The 14,472-nt window shown below is 40.1% G+C and overlaps 1 protein-coding gene across 2 annotated transcripts in view; it reads right to left on the bottom strand.

Annotated features, from left to right (window-relative positions):
• Window positions 1-14,472, bottom strand: part of pnpt1 (polyribonucleotide nucleotidyltransferase 1, mitochondrial) — a 67,302-nt gene that overhangs the window by 39,526 nt on the left and 13,304 nt on the right. For both annotated transcript variants that reach the window (XM_067989030.1, XM_067989029.1), the window contains exons 7-12: window positions 6,336-6,383; window positions 5,581-5,694; window positions 4,333-4,519; window positions 1,555-1,606; window positions 1,405-1,462; window positions 237-333 (exon numbers count right to left, since the gene is read on the bottom strand). In XM_067989030.1, coding sequence (XP_067845131.1) covers window positions 237-333; window positions 1,405-1,462; window positions 1,555-1,606; window positions 4,333-4,519; window positions 5,581-5,694; window positions 6,336-6,383 — 556 coding nt within the window. The remainder of the gene's footprint in view (window positions 1-236; window positions 334-1,404; window positions 1,463-1,554; window positions 1,607-4,332; window positions 4,520-5,580; window positions 5,695-6,335; window positions 6,384-14,472) is intronic.

Raw genomic sequence — 14,472 nt, forward strand, 5'->3', positions numbered from 1 at the left:
ATACTTCTTGCTGTTATTAAAGGGTAAATACAGTGAGGTTGAGCTCCCGGGAGCCCTGGATTGACTGTTCAGTGTAAAGTGGTGACCTATTTCTTTTCCAATACCTTTTGGGTATAACTATGCAGCAATAAAAATGTATTTTTACCTCCACAAAAAAAAACCCTTTAGAACATAAAATAATGCAGTAAACTAAAATAACCACTAACATTTGAAACCAAATTAAAGAAAATTCTTACCGTCGATATTCATTCATCACAATGTTTCGAAAAACTTCTTTGGAAACTACATTAAATGCCTCCATTACTTCATATGGTTCAGCCTCAGAAAATGTATCTATAAGAGAAAATTAAACTAAATATTGTTTTGCAGATTTAGGAACACATTACAGGGCTGGTATTAGATCAGAGAATATTTTAAAGCCCAAAGAATTAAAGCAGCAAAACTTTCCTTAGAAAGGAAATCTATAATGGAAAAGTTATGATTGCTGTTGTTAGGATTCTAAAAGGGACTAGATAATGTAGTCCATGACAAGCTATTTCTCATTGTCCAGAACAGTAGAACCAGAGGACATGGCCTGCGCTTGAAGGGGGATAAATTCAAAACTAATCTGTGGAAACAATATTTCAGTGAGCGAATGGTCAATTTATGGAACAGGCTCCCTAGGGAGACGGCGGAAGCAGTTAGAATTGATACATTCAAATGCAAATTAGATATTTATTTCAGAAAATAAAATTTTGGGATACAGTATACAAGTAATTTGAGACATGGCATGTGATAAGTGTAGCATGCTTGGAAGGAATGGGTGATATTCGATCTAAGGTTCCCAAAGCTGTCCACCACTGGTGATTTTCTCACAAATTGTCTGGGTCAGTTGTAGACTAATTGATGAGATTGATTGCTGTAATTAATCAACAACTCTATTATCACATTATGCGACTCCCAGGATGGTAGAAGACGAGCTAGATGGATCTTGGTCTATTTTTGTCCAGCAATTCCTACGTTCCTACTTTATTTCAACAGTATTATAGAATAGAACCCTAAAACAGAATATGCTAGAAGGTATAAATTAGCCCAAAGATTGCTACAGATAGATCATAAGGCCTTCAGTTACTCCTTGAGTGAGGATGTTTTCACCAATCTGCACTGCAATCACATAAGGACTGACAATTCAATGATCTCTGGTTTGAGTCCTGGCTGAAGCTTTCAAATGAAACATTTAAAATTCAGTGTATGAATTTCAAGTGTTCTATTCAAAGGCTTCTATCAGGACTTAAACCGAAGATCAATGAATTGTACAGCAAGTATCTTTCAACGATGTTAAAATTGTGCTCAATAGGCTTCTTTTGATCACGAGCATTCAGATAGTTCACATTCTATAAAATCGGTAAGACTTGTGAATCATACCTCTTAACTGTTCTTCTGTTTCAAGTCTGATTTTCTTAATGGTGTCATCTCTTGAAACCTTAATTATAAAATAAAAGCATTTTAATTAAAAAAAATCTAAATTAGATTGCTTTAAATCACACTAATCATTGAACATGAAGAGTGACTTACTTTGTCATGAGTGAAATCTGAAAATACTCCATGGACCTTCTCAGAAGCAAGCCTGTAGAACAGAAGTAAATTATTTTACAGTCTCTGCTATAATATTTCATTGAATGATAAACTTTGTTATGGACTTATATTTTCTTATTGGAAATCACATGTATAGAGGAAACTGCAGTATGTGCTAATGTAGCAAAATTGTAATACATAAACAACAGTTAAGAACTGCTTAAAAATACTTAGCATTTAAATCAGAGCGCTTTATGACAATACTGATTGCAATAAAGGGATTGTGGTGTTGAACTACTGAACTACTGGGTCAGTTCTACATTTGAGTTGGCCAGCAATTACAGCCTGAGAACTGCTAAACAGGTTTGTTTTATTTTGACTAAGTTTTTTTTAAAATCTGGAAATGTTTTTATTTTGGACAAGCCAGAGACTGAGCTTTATAGCATTAATGGACAACAGACTTATCCACCAAAATGACTTATGAATATAAATAACTCAGGTTATGCTGTACTGTACTATATTGCATTCCTATATTATAAATGTTTGAACTTTATCAAACTGTTATGAAGATTGTATAAATCTATCTGATAAAAAAATAATATACAGCACTACAAAATGTCAACTGAATCATTTCCAACAAGTTGCTTTTATATAGCGCCTTTAACATAGCAAAACGTCACAAGGCGTCACAGGAGGGATTATCAATCAAAATTTGATACCAAGCCACGTAAGGAGATATTAGGACAGGTGACCAAAAGCTTGGTCAAAGAGGTAGGTTTTAAGGGGCGTCTTAAAGGAGGAGAGAGAGAGGCAGAGGGGTTTAGGGAGGGAATTCCAGAGCTTAGGGCGTAGACAGCTGAAAAGCACAGGCGCCAATGGTGGAGTAATTAAAATCGGGGATGCGCAAGAGGCAAGAATTGGAGGAGCGCAGCGATCTTGGAAGGTTGTAGGGCTGGAGGAGGTTACAGAGATAGGAAGGGGCAAGGCCATGGAAGGATTTGAAAGCAAGGATGAGAATTTTAAAACCAAGGCATTCCTAGACCGAGAGCCAATGTAGGTCAGCGAGCACAGGAGTGATGGCTGAACAGGACTTCGTGCGAGTCAGGATATGAGCAGCAGAGTTTTGGATGAGCTCAAGTTTATGGAGGGTGGAAGATGGGAGGCCAGCCAGGAGAGCATTGGAAGTCAAGTCCAGAGGTAGCAAAGGCATGGACGAGGGTTTCAACAGCACAAACTGAGGCAGGAACGGAGACACACAATGTTGGCGGTCTTGGTGATGGAACGGATATATGGTCGGAAGCTCATCTCAGGGTCAAATAGGACGCCAAGGTTGTGAATGGTCTTGTTCATTGGTTTCCAAACACCAATGAGTAGTTTTATGGACAAGCATAAAAGATTAATGAATTGTATTTATGGAGGAGGCAGCAAAAGAAAACACAATAATTACTATCCAAAACATTGTCTCAAGACCAAGTTTCACTATCAGTTTATTTTTGGTTAAAATATCAGTTACAATGATCATTTTCCTTCCCTATGTTTTTAAAAAATATTTCTTGCGTAAATAATAAGAGCTGATAACAAGGGAACTAGCAGGTTTTGCTGAGCCCATCAGTGTATGAGGGCTAGATTAACATCAGATAGTTACCAACTCTCAACACTTCAACAATCCTCTCATTTCAAGCTTTCAAAACAAGCTTTTGTTTTGAGTATATGTACTATATCTCTTTCTGATTACTTTCTCACTCCCCCTTAGATCTCCCCAAGTCACACATTAACTGAGAAGATATGTGACCTGCTACCAGGCTTTTTTAGCCAACTGCTAGGAGGAATGCAAGAGTTACCCATTGACAACTCTCGCTTTTGGTTCTTTTACATTCAGGGGAATAAATGACAATAGACACATCGTTTGGATGGATTCCCAAGTATAAACAGCAGGACCTGCAAGGAACGGATGTACATCTACAAATCTGCCTACAGGTTAAGGCTGTCTGATCCAGGAAAGTGAATGCAGAAGCCACTCCTGTGCGTTTACACCCTGGATCCCTGTACTGCAGTGATGCTTAGCACCTGTACAAATGTAAAAAAAAGAGTGCGCTGCACTGAGGTGCTCTGCTTTTACAAAATCAAAAAAACCTATTAAGTGTAAAAGAACCATATGAATGTTCCTCCTTCCTATGGGAAAGCACCTGGCCTGTGCTTGGAATCTCTCTGGTCAACAGCGTCCGGGATCTCTGGCACAAATCCAGATGCCACCTATTCATGGTATTGTGGTTTGGAGCACCATCATGTTGTGCTGCTCAAGTATGCACATTAGTCAATTTTTGTCACAGTTGTTCAGTAACTCCTCTAAACCAGTTCTTCCAAAGATGCTGTCCACACTTAAAATGTAAATACAAGTAGGGTACTCCACAAAAGTAAAAATAACAAGTTTACAAAAGGATGTTAAAAATTAAACCTTAAATTTCTTTTTTTTTGAAAAGTGGTACGGATAATAAGATTCCCTTTTCAAGCCCATAATGTTGCTCGAGACATTAAAGAAATGGAAAACAATGGACATGATTGCAACTTTTACTAAACATGGATTATTTTACACTGAACAGTTCTTAGCAGTATATAGTGTTCCAGCTTGGACAGCGACTCAGCAGTGATGGACAGAGCATTCCTTAACGTGTGTGAAAGACCGTTACAACTTGTTTCTGCAATTCTTGTGGATATGGGTCTTTCATAATCATGAAGAGTTGCAATTCTCAGTCACCAACTGAGAATTCCAGAACTTACTGTTTCGCATATTCCACAATCTCTGCGGAAGGGGTAAACATCTTCTGAGGTATCCTTTTGGGATTTCCATGCTCTTTTGCTAGCTGCTGAATAGCCAGTATGATTTGTTGTGTGTGTTTGACTCCCATTTTAACAGCGTGACAAAAATCCTGTTGCAACACATTCTCTGCTGCTGCTTCCATCATGACTGGTGAAGAAAAAAAAATGATTTGAAACCTTATTAAATACAAAAACAAATCAAATAAGATCAAAATGACTACCTATGAGATATCTTTATTTCTTGTAGCTCATTTTCAAAACTATTTGAAGTCTCAAATACTAATGCCAATACATTTGATAGTATAATGGGACTCAAATATGGTGTGAGCATGCAATACTGTATATTCAGTCATAATTGAACACAAATTCTGATTCTCTACCATAGAGATCAAAATATTTTGGTGAGCCTTTGCAAGACTTTAAAACAAAAATCAACAATTACATTCTAATATTAAACATTAAGCACTGCTGATGTGCCCCAAAATATTTCTTGCATCCAGGACTCCTTGAAACATGTCCGGATGGTGTATACACCCAATGTCTTATACTGCACAATTGATACTGGTTTTAAGATTTATTTGTGCCCTTCCCCCTTCCCTCGTGCATCCTTCCTCAAATGACAGAACAGAAAGACAATCTGTTCCCAGTAATCCGCCAATGAGAAAATTGAGTCAAGGCTAGAAGGCGCATGACTGCTGAACGTTAGAGATCTGAAATTTATCAAGTAGGGAATCATTGCAGTAAACTCCTGCACACTCCGTAGGACAATAGTGTAGAGCATTTATGCTCCAATGTATCACATTGCACTGATTGAGACCAATTTTAAGCTGCATTACCATACTGCCTAGCATTTTATCTTGTGTACTATATTTGAAATTCAATCTCTTTCCTGGCTTAATTTATATGGCAAAATAGGCATAATAAATGGTTACTACATTTTTTGGATTTTTAAAAGATTAAATTTAAAAAAATGAACTGATAATCAAAACATAAAATTATTGCACTGTGATGCACATTTTATAACTATTTAAAATTACATTAAATACCGTACAATGCAGCCTCAATTCTCTGACCAGCCAATAGGACATTCAAACTACAACAGTAGTAAATTTTAAAGTAGTTAGGAAACCTAAAAGGGTGCAAATGCCTTACTGCATAAACTAATTTTATTAGCAAACAACAGGTGACTGGAGAAGGTCAAAAACTTACCAACTTGGCTCTGAGGTCCTCCAGCCAGCACCAGGTTTAAAGTGCTTAACGCCATCTCTTTTCGAGTTGGGTTAATTAAAACCTCTCCATCGACAAAACCAACTCTTACAGCACCTGAAAAAGGTATTGCAGAATACAGTGTCACTTTTAAACAACTGACTGCAGATGTTATGCACAAAGCAATATGAATAGTAATGGCAACAAATGCTGATATAGTATTGATGAAAAATACGAGCAAAGTAAATATTTTAGTGAATACATATTGGTTTGCAGCAGGAATGTCATTCTCCAAGCAGTTATAGTTTATGGTTGTTGGCTTACTGACTTTTTCTAATCACACAGGAGCTTGAAATCCAAATTCTTGCTAAGTTTTCAACTACCTTTTCAAGAATGAAAGGAGAAAGCACTTCATTTATTTATTCCCTTCTGATTTTGCTGTCCTTTTAGTTTTGTTTATTGAGCAAATGGGTAAACAACCTGATCCTAGAGCTCTGCCAATACTACAATCAAGGCGAGCAGGGAAGTAGCCTAAAGGACCATATCCTTTTCTCCATTTAGTCATCTGCAAACGTTCCTTCACTGGCACTTCCTGATGAAACTGGGAATTTGCTTCAAGGGGTAATTGCAAATGTAAAGCAGTGACCTTCTACCTTATAGCACTGAGTTCTGGTCCATCAACATGGTATCACATATAAATTAAAGACTATAGCTTGATTTCAGAAGCCCCTCTGTAAAGCTCTTTAAAGTTTACCCACCTATGGGGCCATTCCATGGTATGTCGGATAATGCCAAGGCTGCAGATGCTGTCAAAACAGAGAGAAGAAAAAAGTTTGAATGTCGCAAATCTGGTATGTGTGAAAAAACAGTAGTGCTAGTGGCTGCTGAGAAAAAACTTATTGGTTACATTAAACATCAGAATCATGAAAACAATCATTCATATTTCAGTGTTAACGTTTCAGGTCGAAGACCTTTTGTCAGAACTGGAAGATGTTAGAGTTAACAGTTTTTAAGCAAGTACGGAGCCAGAGAAAGGTTGGGGGAGGATAGAACAAAAGGGAAGGTCTGTGATAGGGTGGAGGGCAAGAATGGTTAAATGACAAAAGGGATGATGGTGCAAGGCAAGGAGGGTGGTAATGGGACAAGTTAAGAAACAAAAGATGTGTCTGGAGGACTTCTTGACTTCTCTACCTCCATTTCTGGGGATAGGCTATCAACCAATATCTATTATAAGCCCACCGACTCCCACAGCTACCTTGATTACACTTCCTTCCACCCCATTTCTTGTAAGGACTCTATTCCCTTCTCCCAGTTTCTTAGTCTCCGTCTGTTCTGGCAATGCCACCTTCCAAACCAGTGCTTCCGATATATCTTCCTTTTTCCTCAACCAAGGATTCCCCTTCTCTGTAGTTGATAGGGCCCTCGACCATGTCCATCCTACTTCCCGCATCCCTTCCCCTCCCCTCTAGAACCACGATAGGGTCCTCCCCTTATCCTCACCTTCCACCCCACCAGCCTCCACATTCAACGGATCATCCTCCGCCATTTCCGCCAACACCAGCACGATCCCATCACCAAACACATCTCCCCCCACCACCCCTTCAGCATTCCGAAGGGACTGCTATCTCCGCAACACCCTGGTCCACTCTTCCATCACCCGCTCTCCTCCCCACTGCACCTTCCCATGCGAGCACAGGAGATGCAACATCTACCCTTTCACCTCCTCCCTTCCCACCGTCCACGGCCCCAAACAGGTGAAACAATGGTTTACTTGTACTTCTTTCAATTTAGTATACTGTATTCACTGCTCACAATGCGGTCTCCGGTACACTGGGGAGACCAAACGCAGATTGGTTGATCGCTGAGCACCTCCACTCAGTCCGCAAGCGTGACCCTGACCTGCCGGTCGCTTGCCATTTTAATTCCGCGTCCCACTCTGACCTCGGCCCACTGATCCAACAGAAGCTCGAAGAACAGCACCTCATCTTTCATTTAGGCACTTTACAACCTTCTGGACTCAACATTGATTTCAATAACTACAGACCATAACCACTGCTCCCATTTATTTTTTTTGTGAGACTGCTGTTGATTATGGTTCTTTGTTTCTTAGCTTGTCCCATTACCACCCTCCTTGCCTTGCACCATCATTTTTGTCATTTAATCACTTTTGCCCTCCACCCTATCACAGACCTTCCCTTTTGTTCTGTCCATTCCACCCCTCCCTCCCTCCCCCCCCCCACTTTCCCTGGCTCTGTACCTGCTTAAAAACTGTCAACTCTAACACCTTCCAGTTCTGACAAAAGATCTTTGACCTGAAAGGTTAACTGTTTCTTTCACCACATATGCTGCCTGACTTGCTGAGCTTTTCCAGCATTTTCTGTTTTTATGAACTGTGATTTAAATTATACCTTCCGTGAGAACTCATCTTTGCCTCCCAAGAAAGCCAGAACCTTAACGAATATACCTGCATGGCTATTGAATTGTACGGCAGGCCTTGGTTATTCGAAACAAATAGCTAGTGTATATGAGAGAGATTTATATGCAAAATGGAGGTCCAGTGGTGGACAAGGCATCCCCAGTCAATGAAAGTGACTGATACATCAATCATTTATATATTGATGACCAAGTCATCAGTATAAGATAGACAGAAAATCTGCTAATCTCATATTTCTTAGTAAAGTATTAAAGTTGCTGATACTAGACTCTTGAACCTATCAATTAATAAGACAAGGCATCAGCCAGAATTTTAATTAATAGGACAAGACTAGAATCTCGCAAAGACCTGAAAAGTAGACTGACTGACCTCTCTTTCTCCACGGATGCTGCTGACCTGCTGAGTATTTCCAGCTTTTTCTGATTTTGTTTTCCAATAAGTTAATGTTTCAGGTGTGGACCCTCGGTCAGATATTACGGATGAATAGCATTTAAAAAGGGAAGACAGCAAAGGAAAGGAAAAGGAAAACACACACACATGCAAAGGAATAGAATGACCTGTAAAGTACTTAAGTGGAAAACAGGAGATGCTTAAATGGCAGAAGTGATATGAGCACGAGAGAATAAGGGGCATAATGAAAGTAATTAGAGAATGCGATTTCTCCCATTTATAACCAAAATATCCAAAATGGTCTTTTATCCAATTTCTGATCTCAACTTTCTTGTTCCGGTTCCCTTCCCCTCCTCTCTGTTTCACATATTACTTGCCATTTTTTAAATCTCCCTATATCTTTCTTTAAGTAGCATGTTTTTTCTATTCATATTCCCAATGTCCTTCTTTACATCTCATGCCTATCTTTCGTGTTGCCTCTCTCCACATTTCATTTCCTGTTAGCTCTTTTGCTAACCTATAAAAATTTTAAATAAAATGATTCCTGGCAATTTTCATGGTAAAACTCCTTTCCATTATTAAATGGCCTTTATGGTAGATGGAATCCTGGAATTCACTATCAGACTCCAGTCCTCTCACAGTACTATGGCTCAATCACTATCTCCTCTAAACCTTTCAATGGGATTATTTATTTATTTCAATTGTTCAAACATTTTTTCCTCATTATTTGCAAATCTAACCAATATCTATCACCTCTACTTAGTCCTTAACTCTCAAAGCCTGTCCAGCCAAGGCTTGAATTCTAGTCCTATGTCTGCAAAATCTCTCTTTGCACCTGGTGCAGGTGAAAGCTTTTTATTTAATAAATTATCCCCCTCTCGTCTTTTGCCTCCTATCTCTGTTGCAAGTTGTCTTTATTTTAATGAATATGTTAATATGGTCAGTGCTCTTCTGAGCTTTCCTCCAAAAACACTTTCCTAAAATGTTGTTCGTCCTCCCCACTGTGCTGAAATCAAGTCACATCAAAAAGTGGGTTTTCTACACTAACCCATTTTTTCCCAGGGCTCAAAACTATTAAACCCCTTACCTCCCTCAGCCTTTCCCTCTTCTTACAATCTTTAGGTTTAGGTTGGCATCCCTTAATCACTTCTTCCTGCTTTACCTCATCTTCTCTTTTACATCTTGGTGGTGTCCTGCACTGTGGGCCTTGGCCCTTTGTCTAGATTTCTTAATACAAATAAAAAGAGGACAGTAAGTGGAAGGAAAAAAAATCATTAAAAAACAACTTGAACTGGTTGGTGCAATTAATTATGACATTGTCTTTTCAGCTCTGGGACTTTGGGATGAATCCTCTCAAGGCTGTAAGAATGCCAAGTGATTTTGGGGAATTACATAGAATTTTACAGCACAGAAACAGGCCATTTGGCCCAACAGGTCTATGCCGGGGTTTATGCTCCAAACGAGCTTCCTCCCACCCTATCAACAAATCCTTCTATTCCTTTCTCCCTCATGTACTTATCTAGCTTCCCCTTAAACACACCTATGCTAGTCACCTCATGTGGTAGCAAGTTCTACATTCTCACCACTATACCAATCTATACCACGGTCTTAGTGTTTGCAAATTCACAGCACAAAGTCTATTATATATTAAAATTGCAGTGTGGGCTGCAACATTTCACTTCAAATTGTATTGAAAACTCCTATGTCAGGATCTATTGAAGATTCTAGAACGGTCCCAGCAGATTGGAAGATAGCAAATGTAACTCCACTATTCAACAAAGGAGGGAGAGAGAAAACAGGGAACTACAGGCCAGTTAGCCTGACATCAGTTATTGGGAAAAGGTGGAATCCATTATTAAGGAAGTGGTAACAGGGCACTTAGAACATCATAATATGATTAGGCAGAGTCAACATGGTTTTATGAAAGGGAAATTGTGTTTGACAAACTTAAGAGTTTTCGGAGGGTGTAACTAGCAGGGTAGATAAAGGGGAACCAGTGGATGTAGTATATTTGGATTTTCAAAAGGCATTTGATAAGGTGCCACATAAAAGGTTGGTACGCAAGATAAGGGCTCATGGAGTTGGGGTAATATATTAGCGTGGATAGAGGATTGGTTAACGAACAGAAAAGAGAGGGACAAATGGGTCATTTTCAGGTTGGCAGGCTGTAACTAGTGGGGTACCGCAAGGATTGGTGCTTGGGCCTCAGCTGTTTACAACATATATCAATGACTTGGATGAAGGGACCAAGTGTATTGTATCCAAGTTTGCTGATGATACAAAGCTAGGTGGGAAAGTAAACCGTGAGGAGGGCATAAAGAGTCTGCAAAGGGACATAGACAGATTAAGTGAGTGAGCATGAAGGTGGCAGATGGAGTATAATGTGGGGAAATTCACTTTGCTAGGAAGGATAGAAAAACAGAATATTTTATTAAATGGTGAGAAACTATTAAATTTCTTGTCCAGAGAGACCTGGGTGACCTTGTACAAGAAACACAAAAAGTTAGCATGCAGGTACAGCAAGCAATTAGGAAGGCAAATGGCATGTTGGCCTTTATTGCAAGGAGGTTGGAGTACAAGAGTAAGGAAGTCTGACCACAATTGTACAGGGCTTTGGTGAGACCTCACCTGCACTACTGTGTACAGTTTTGGTCTCTATCAAAAGGAAGGATATACACCTGCCTTAGAGGCAACGAAGGTTCACTAGATTAATTCTTCAGATGAGAGAGTTGTCCTATGAGGAGAGATTGAACAGAATGGGCCTATATTCTCGAGTTTAGAAGAATGAGAGGTGATCTCATTGAAATATATAAGATTCTGAGGGAGCTTGACAGAGTAGAGGCTGAGAGGTTGTTTCCCCTGGCTGGAGAGTCTAGAACTAGAGGGCATAGTCACAGCATAAGGGGTCGGCCATTTAAGACTGAAATGAGGAGGAATTTCTTCAGGGTTGTGAATCTTTGGAATTCTCTACCCCAGAGGGCTGTGGATGCTGAGTCGTTAAGCATATTCAAGGCTGAGATAGATAGATTTTTGGACTCTAGGGGAATCAAGGGATATGGGTTTCGGGCAGGAAAGTGGAGTTGAGGTCGAAGGTCAGCCATGATCTGATTGAATGGCAGAGCAGGCTCGAGGGGCTGTATGGCCTACTCCTGCTCCTATTTCATATGTTCTAAAAAAATTCAACATTTATCTGCAGTATCAGTGATGCCTGTAGGTGGCACTGTAATAAGGATTTTCAATGTTAAAGGTCCTGTCACCAACCATTAGCTATAGTACTCTTTACTGGTACACTATTTTGGCCCCAAGAATCAGTATGCACTTCCAGCATAGACATTGGATGGCAGTGCAGGATGGTAGGCAAGTTCTAACCATGGGATCTGCTTTCCTGTCTCTTCGAATAGTTTGTTTCATGCACCATCCCCCACCCAAGAAAGTTTAGTGGCCCCTAAACATGCTCCCCCGCTCCTTGCCGGCATAGTTTTATGTCCCAGACTACTTTGCAAACATCTCCTGTCCCAAGCAGCCACAGACGAATCTCTGCTCCCATTAACTGTTGGGGAAAGTTTAAACTAGAATGGCAGGGAGAGGGAGACAGAGGAGGGGGAAACAAGGATAGAAACAAAAGACAGAAAGGGAAAAAGCAATAGTGGAAGGCAGAGAAAACAAGGGCGAGAAACAAATAGGGCCATAGTGCAAAATAAAACTAAGATGACCAGCAATCTTAAAAAGACAAGTCTAAAGGCATCGTGTCTTAATGCGCGGAGCGCTCGCAATAAGATAGATGAATTAACAGCGCAGACAGATATTAATGGTTGATATAGTTGCGATTACGGAGATGTGGCTGCAGGGTGACCAAGGATGGGAACTGAACATCCGGGGTATTCAATATTTAGGAAGGACAGGCAAAAAGGGAAAGAAGGTGGGGTAACGTTGTTAGTAAAGGAGGAAATCAATGCAACAGTGAGGAAGGATATCGGCTCGGAAAATCACAATGTATGGGTGGAGCTAAGAAACACCAAGGGGCAGAAAACGTTGGTGGGGGTTGTCTATAGGCCCCCAAACAGTAGTGGAGATGTAGGGGAGGGCATTAAACAGGAAATTAGAGACGCATGCAAGAAGGGTACAACTATAATCATGGGTGACTTTAATATACATATAGATTGGTCAAACCAAATTAGCAATAATACTGCGGGGGAGGAATTCCTGGAGTGTGTACGTGATGGATTTCTAGACCAATACGTTGAGGAACCAACTAGAGAACAGTCGATCCTAGACTGGGTATTGTGCAATGAGAAAGGATTAATTAACAATTTTGTTGTGAGGGGTCTCTTGGGGAAGAGCGACCATAACATGATAGAATTCCTCATTAAGATGGAGAGTGAAGTAATTGAATCCGAAACTAGGGTCCTGAATCTAAATAAAGGAAATTACAAAAGCACGAGGTGCGAGTTGGCTATGATAGATTGGGGAACTGCTCCCAATCCTCAGGCTTGCCGATTTTTCTGGCAATTTTATATGTCTCCTCTTTGGATAGATTGGGGAACTTTACTAAGAGGGATGATGGTGGATAGGCAATGGCTAATATTTAAAGAATGTGTGCAGGAATTACGACAATTATTCATTCCTGTCTGGCGCAAAATTAAAACAGGAAAGGTGGATCAACAGTGGCTTACGAAAGAAATTAGGGACAGCATTAGATCCAAAGAGGAGACATATAAAATGGCCAGAAAAATCGGCAAGCCTGAGGATTGGGAGCAGTTCAGAATTCAGCAAAGGAGGATAAAGAGATTGATTAAGAGGGGAAAAATAGAGTATGAGAGTAAACTAGCAGGGAACATAAAAACTAACTGTAAAAGCTTCTATAAATATGTCAAGAGAAAAATATTAGTGAAGACAACTGTAGGTCCCTTACAATCAGAAATGGGGGAAATTATAATGGGGAACAAAGAAATGGCAGAACAATTAAACACATACTTTGGTTCTGTCTTCACAAAAGGAGGACACAAATAAACTCCCAGAAATGTTAGGGAACCAAGGGTCTATTGAGAGGGAGGAAATGAAAGAAACCAGTATTAGTAAAAAAAAGTGCTAGGGAAATTAATGGGGCTAAAGGCTGACAAATCCCCAGGGCCTGATAATCTACATCCCAGACTACTAAAGGAAGTGGCCCTGGAAATAGTGGCTGCATTGGTGATCATCTTCCAAAATTCTATAGAGTCTGGAACAGTTCCTACAGATTGGTGGGTGGCAAATGTAACCCCACTATTTAAAAAAGGAGGGAGAGAAAAAACGGAATTAGAGACCAGTTAGCCTAACATCAGTAGTGGGGAAAATGCTAGAGTCTATTATAAAAGGTGTGATGACAGAACACTTGGAAGGCATTAACAGGATTGGACAAAGTCAGCATGGGTTTATGAAAGGGAAATCATGCTTAACAAATCTACTGTAGTTTTTTGAGGATGTAACTAGTAGAATAGATAGGGGAGAACCAGTGGATGTGGTGTACTTGGATTTTCAGAAGGCTTTCGAAAAGGTCCCACACAAGAGGTTAGTGTGCAAAATTGAAGCACGTGGGATTGGGGGGGAATATACTGGCATGGATTGAGAATTGGTTGACAGACAGGAAAGAGAGAGTAGGAATAAACGGGTCTTTTTCCAGGTGGCAGGCAGTGACTAGTGGGGTACCGCAGGGATCAGTGCTTGGGCCCCAGCTAGTCACAATATATATCAATGATTTGGATGAAGGAACTAAATGTAACATTTCCAAGTTTGCAGACGACACAAAGCTGGTGTGGAATGTGAACTGTGAGGAGGATGCAAAGAGGCTCCAATGTGATTTAGATAAGTTGGGTGAGTGGGCAAGAACATGGCAGATGCAGTATAGCGTGGATAAATGTGAGGTTATCCACTTTGGTTGTAAAAACAGAAAGGCAGATTATCATCTGAATGGCGAGAGATTGGGAAAAGGGGAGGTGCAACGAGACCTGGGTGTCCTTGTGCACCAGTCGCTGAAAGCGAGCATTCAGGTACAGCAAGCAGTAAGGAAGGCGAATGGTATGTTGGCCTTCATT

This window comes from Heptranchias perlo, chromosome 8 (assembly GCF_035084215.1).
Source record: "Heptranchias perlo isolate sHepPer1 chromosome 8, sHepPer1.hap1, whole genome shotgun sequence".
NCBI lineage: Eukaryota > Metazoa > Chordata > Chondrichthyes > Hexanchiformes > Hexanchidae > Heptranchias > Heptranchias perlo.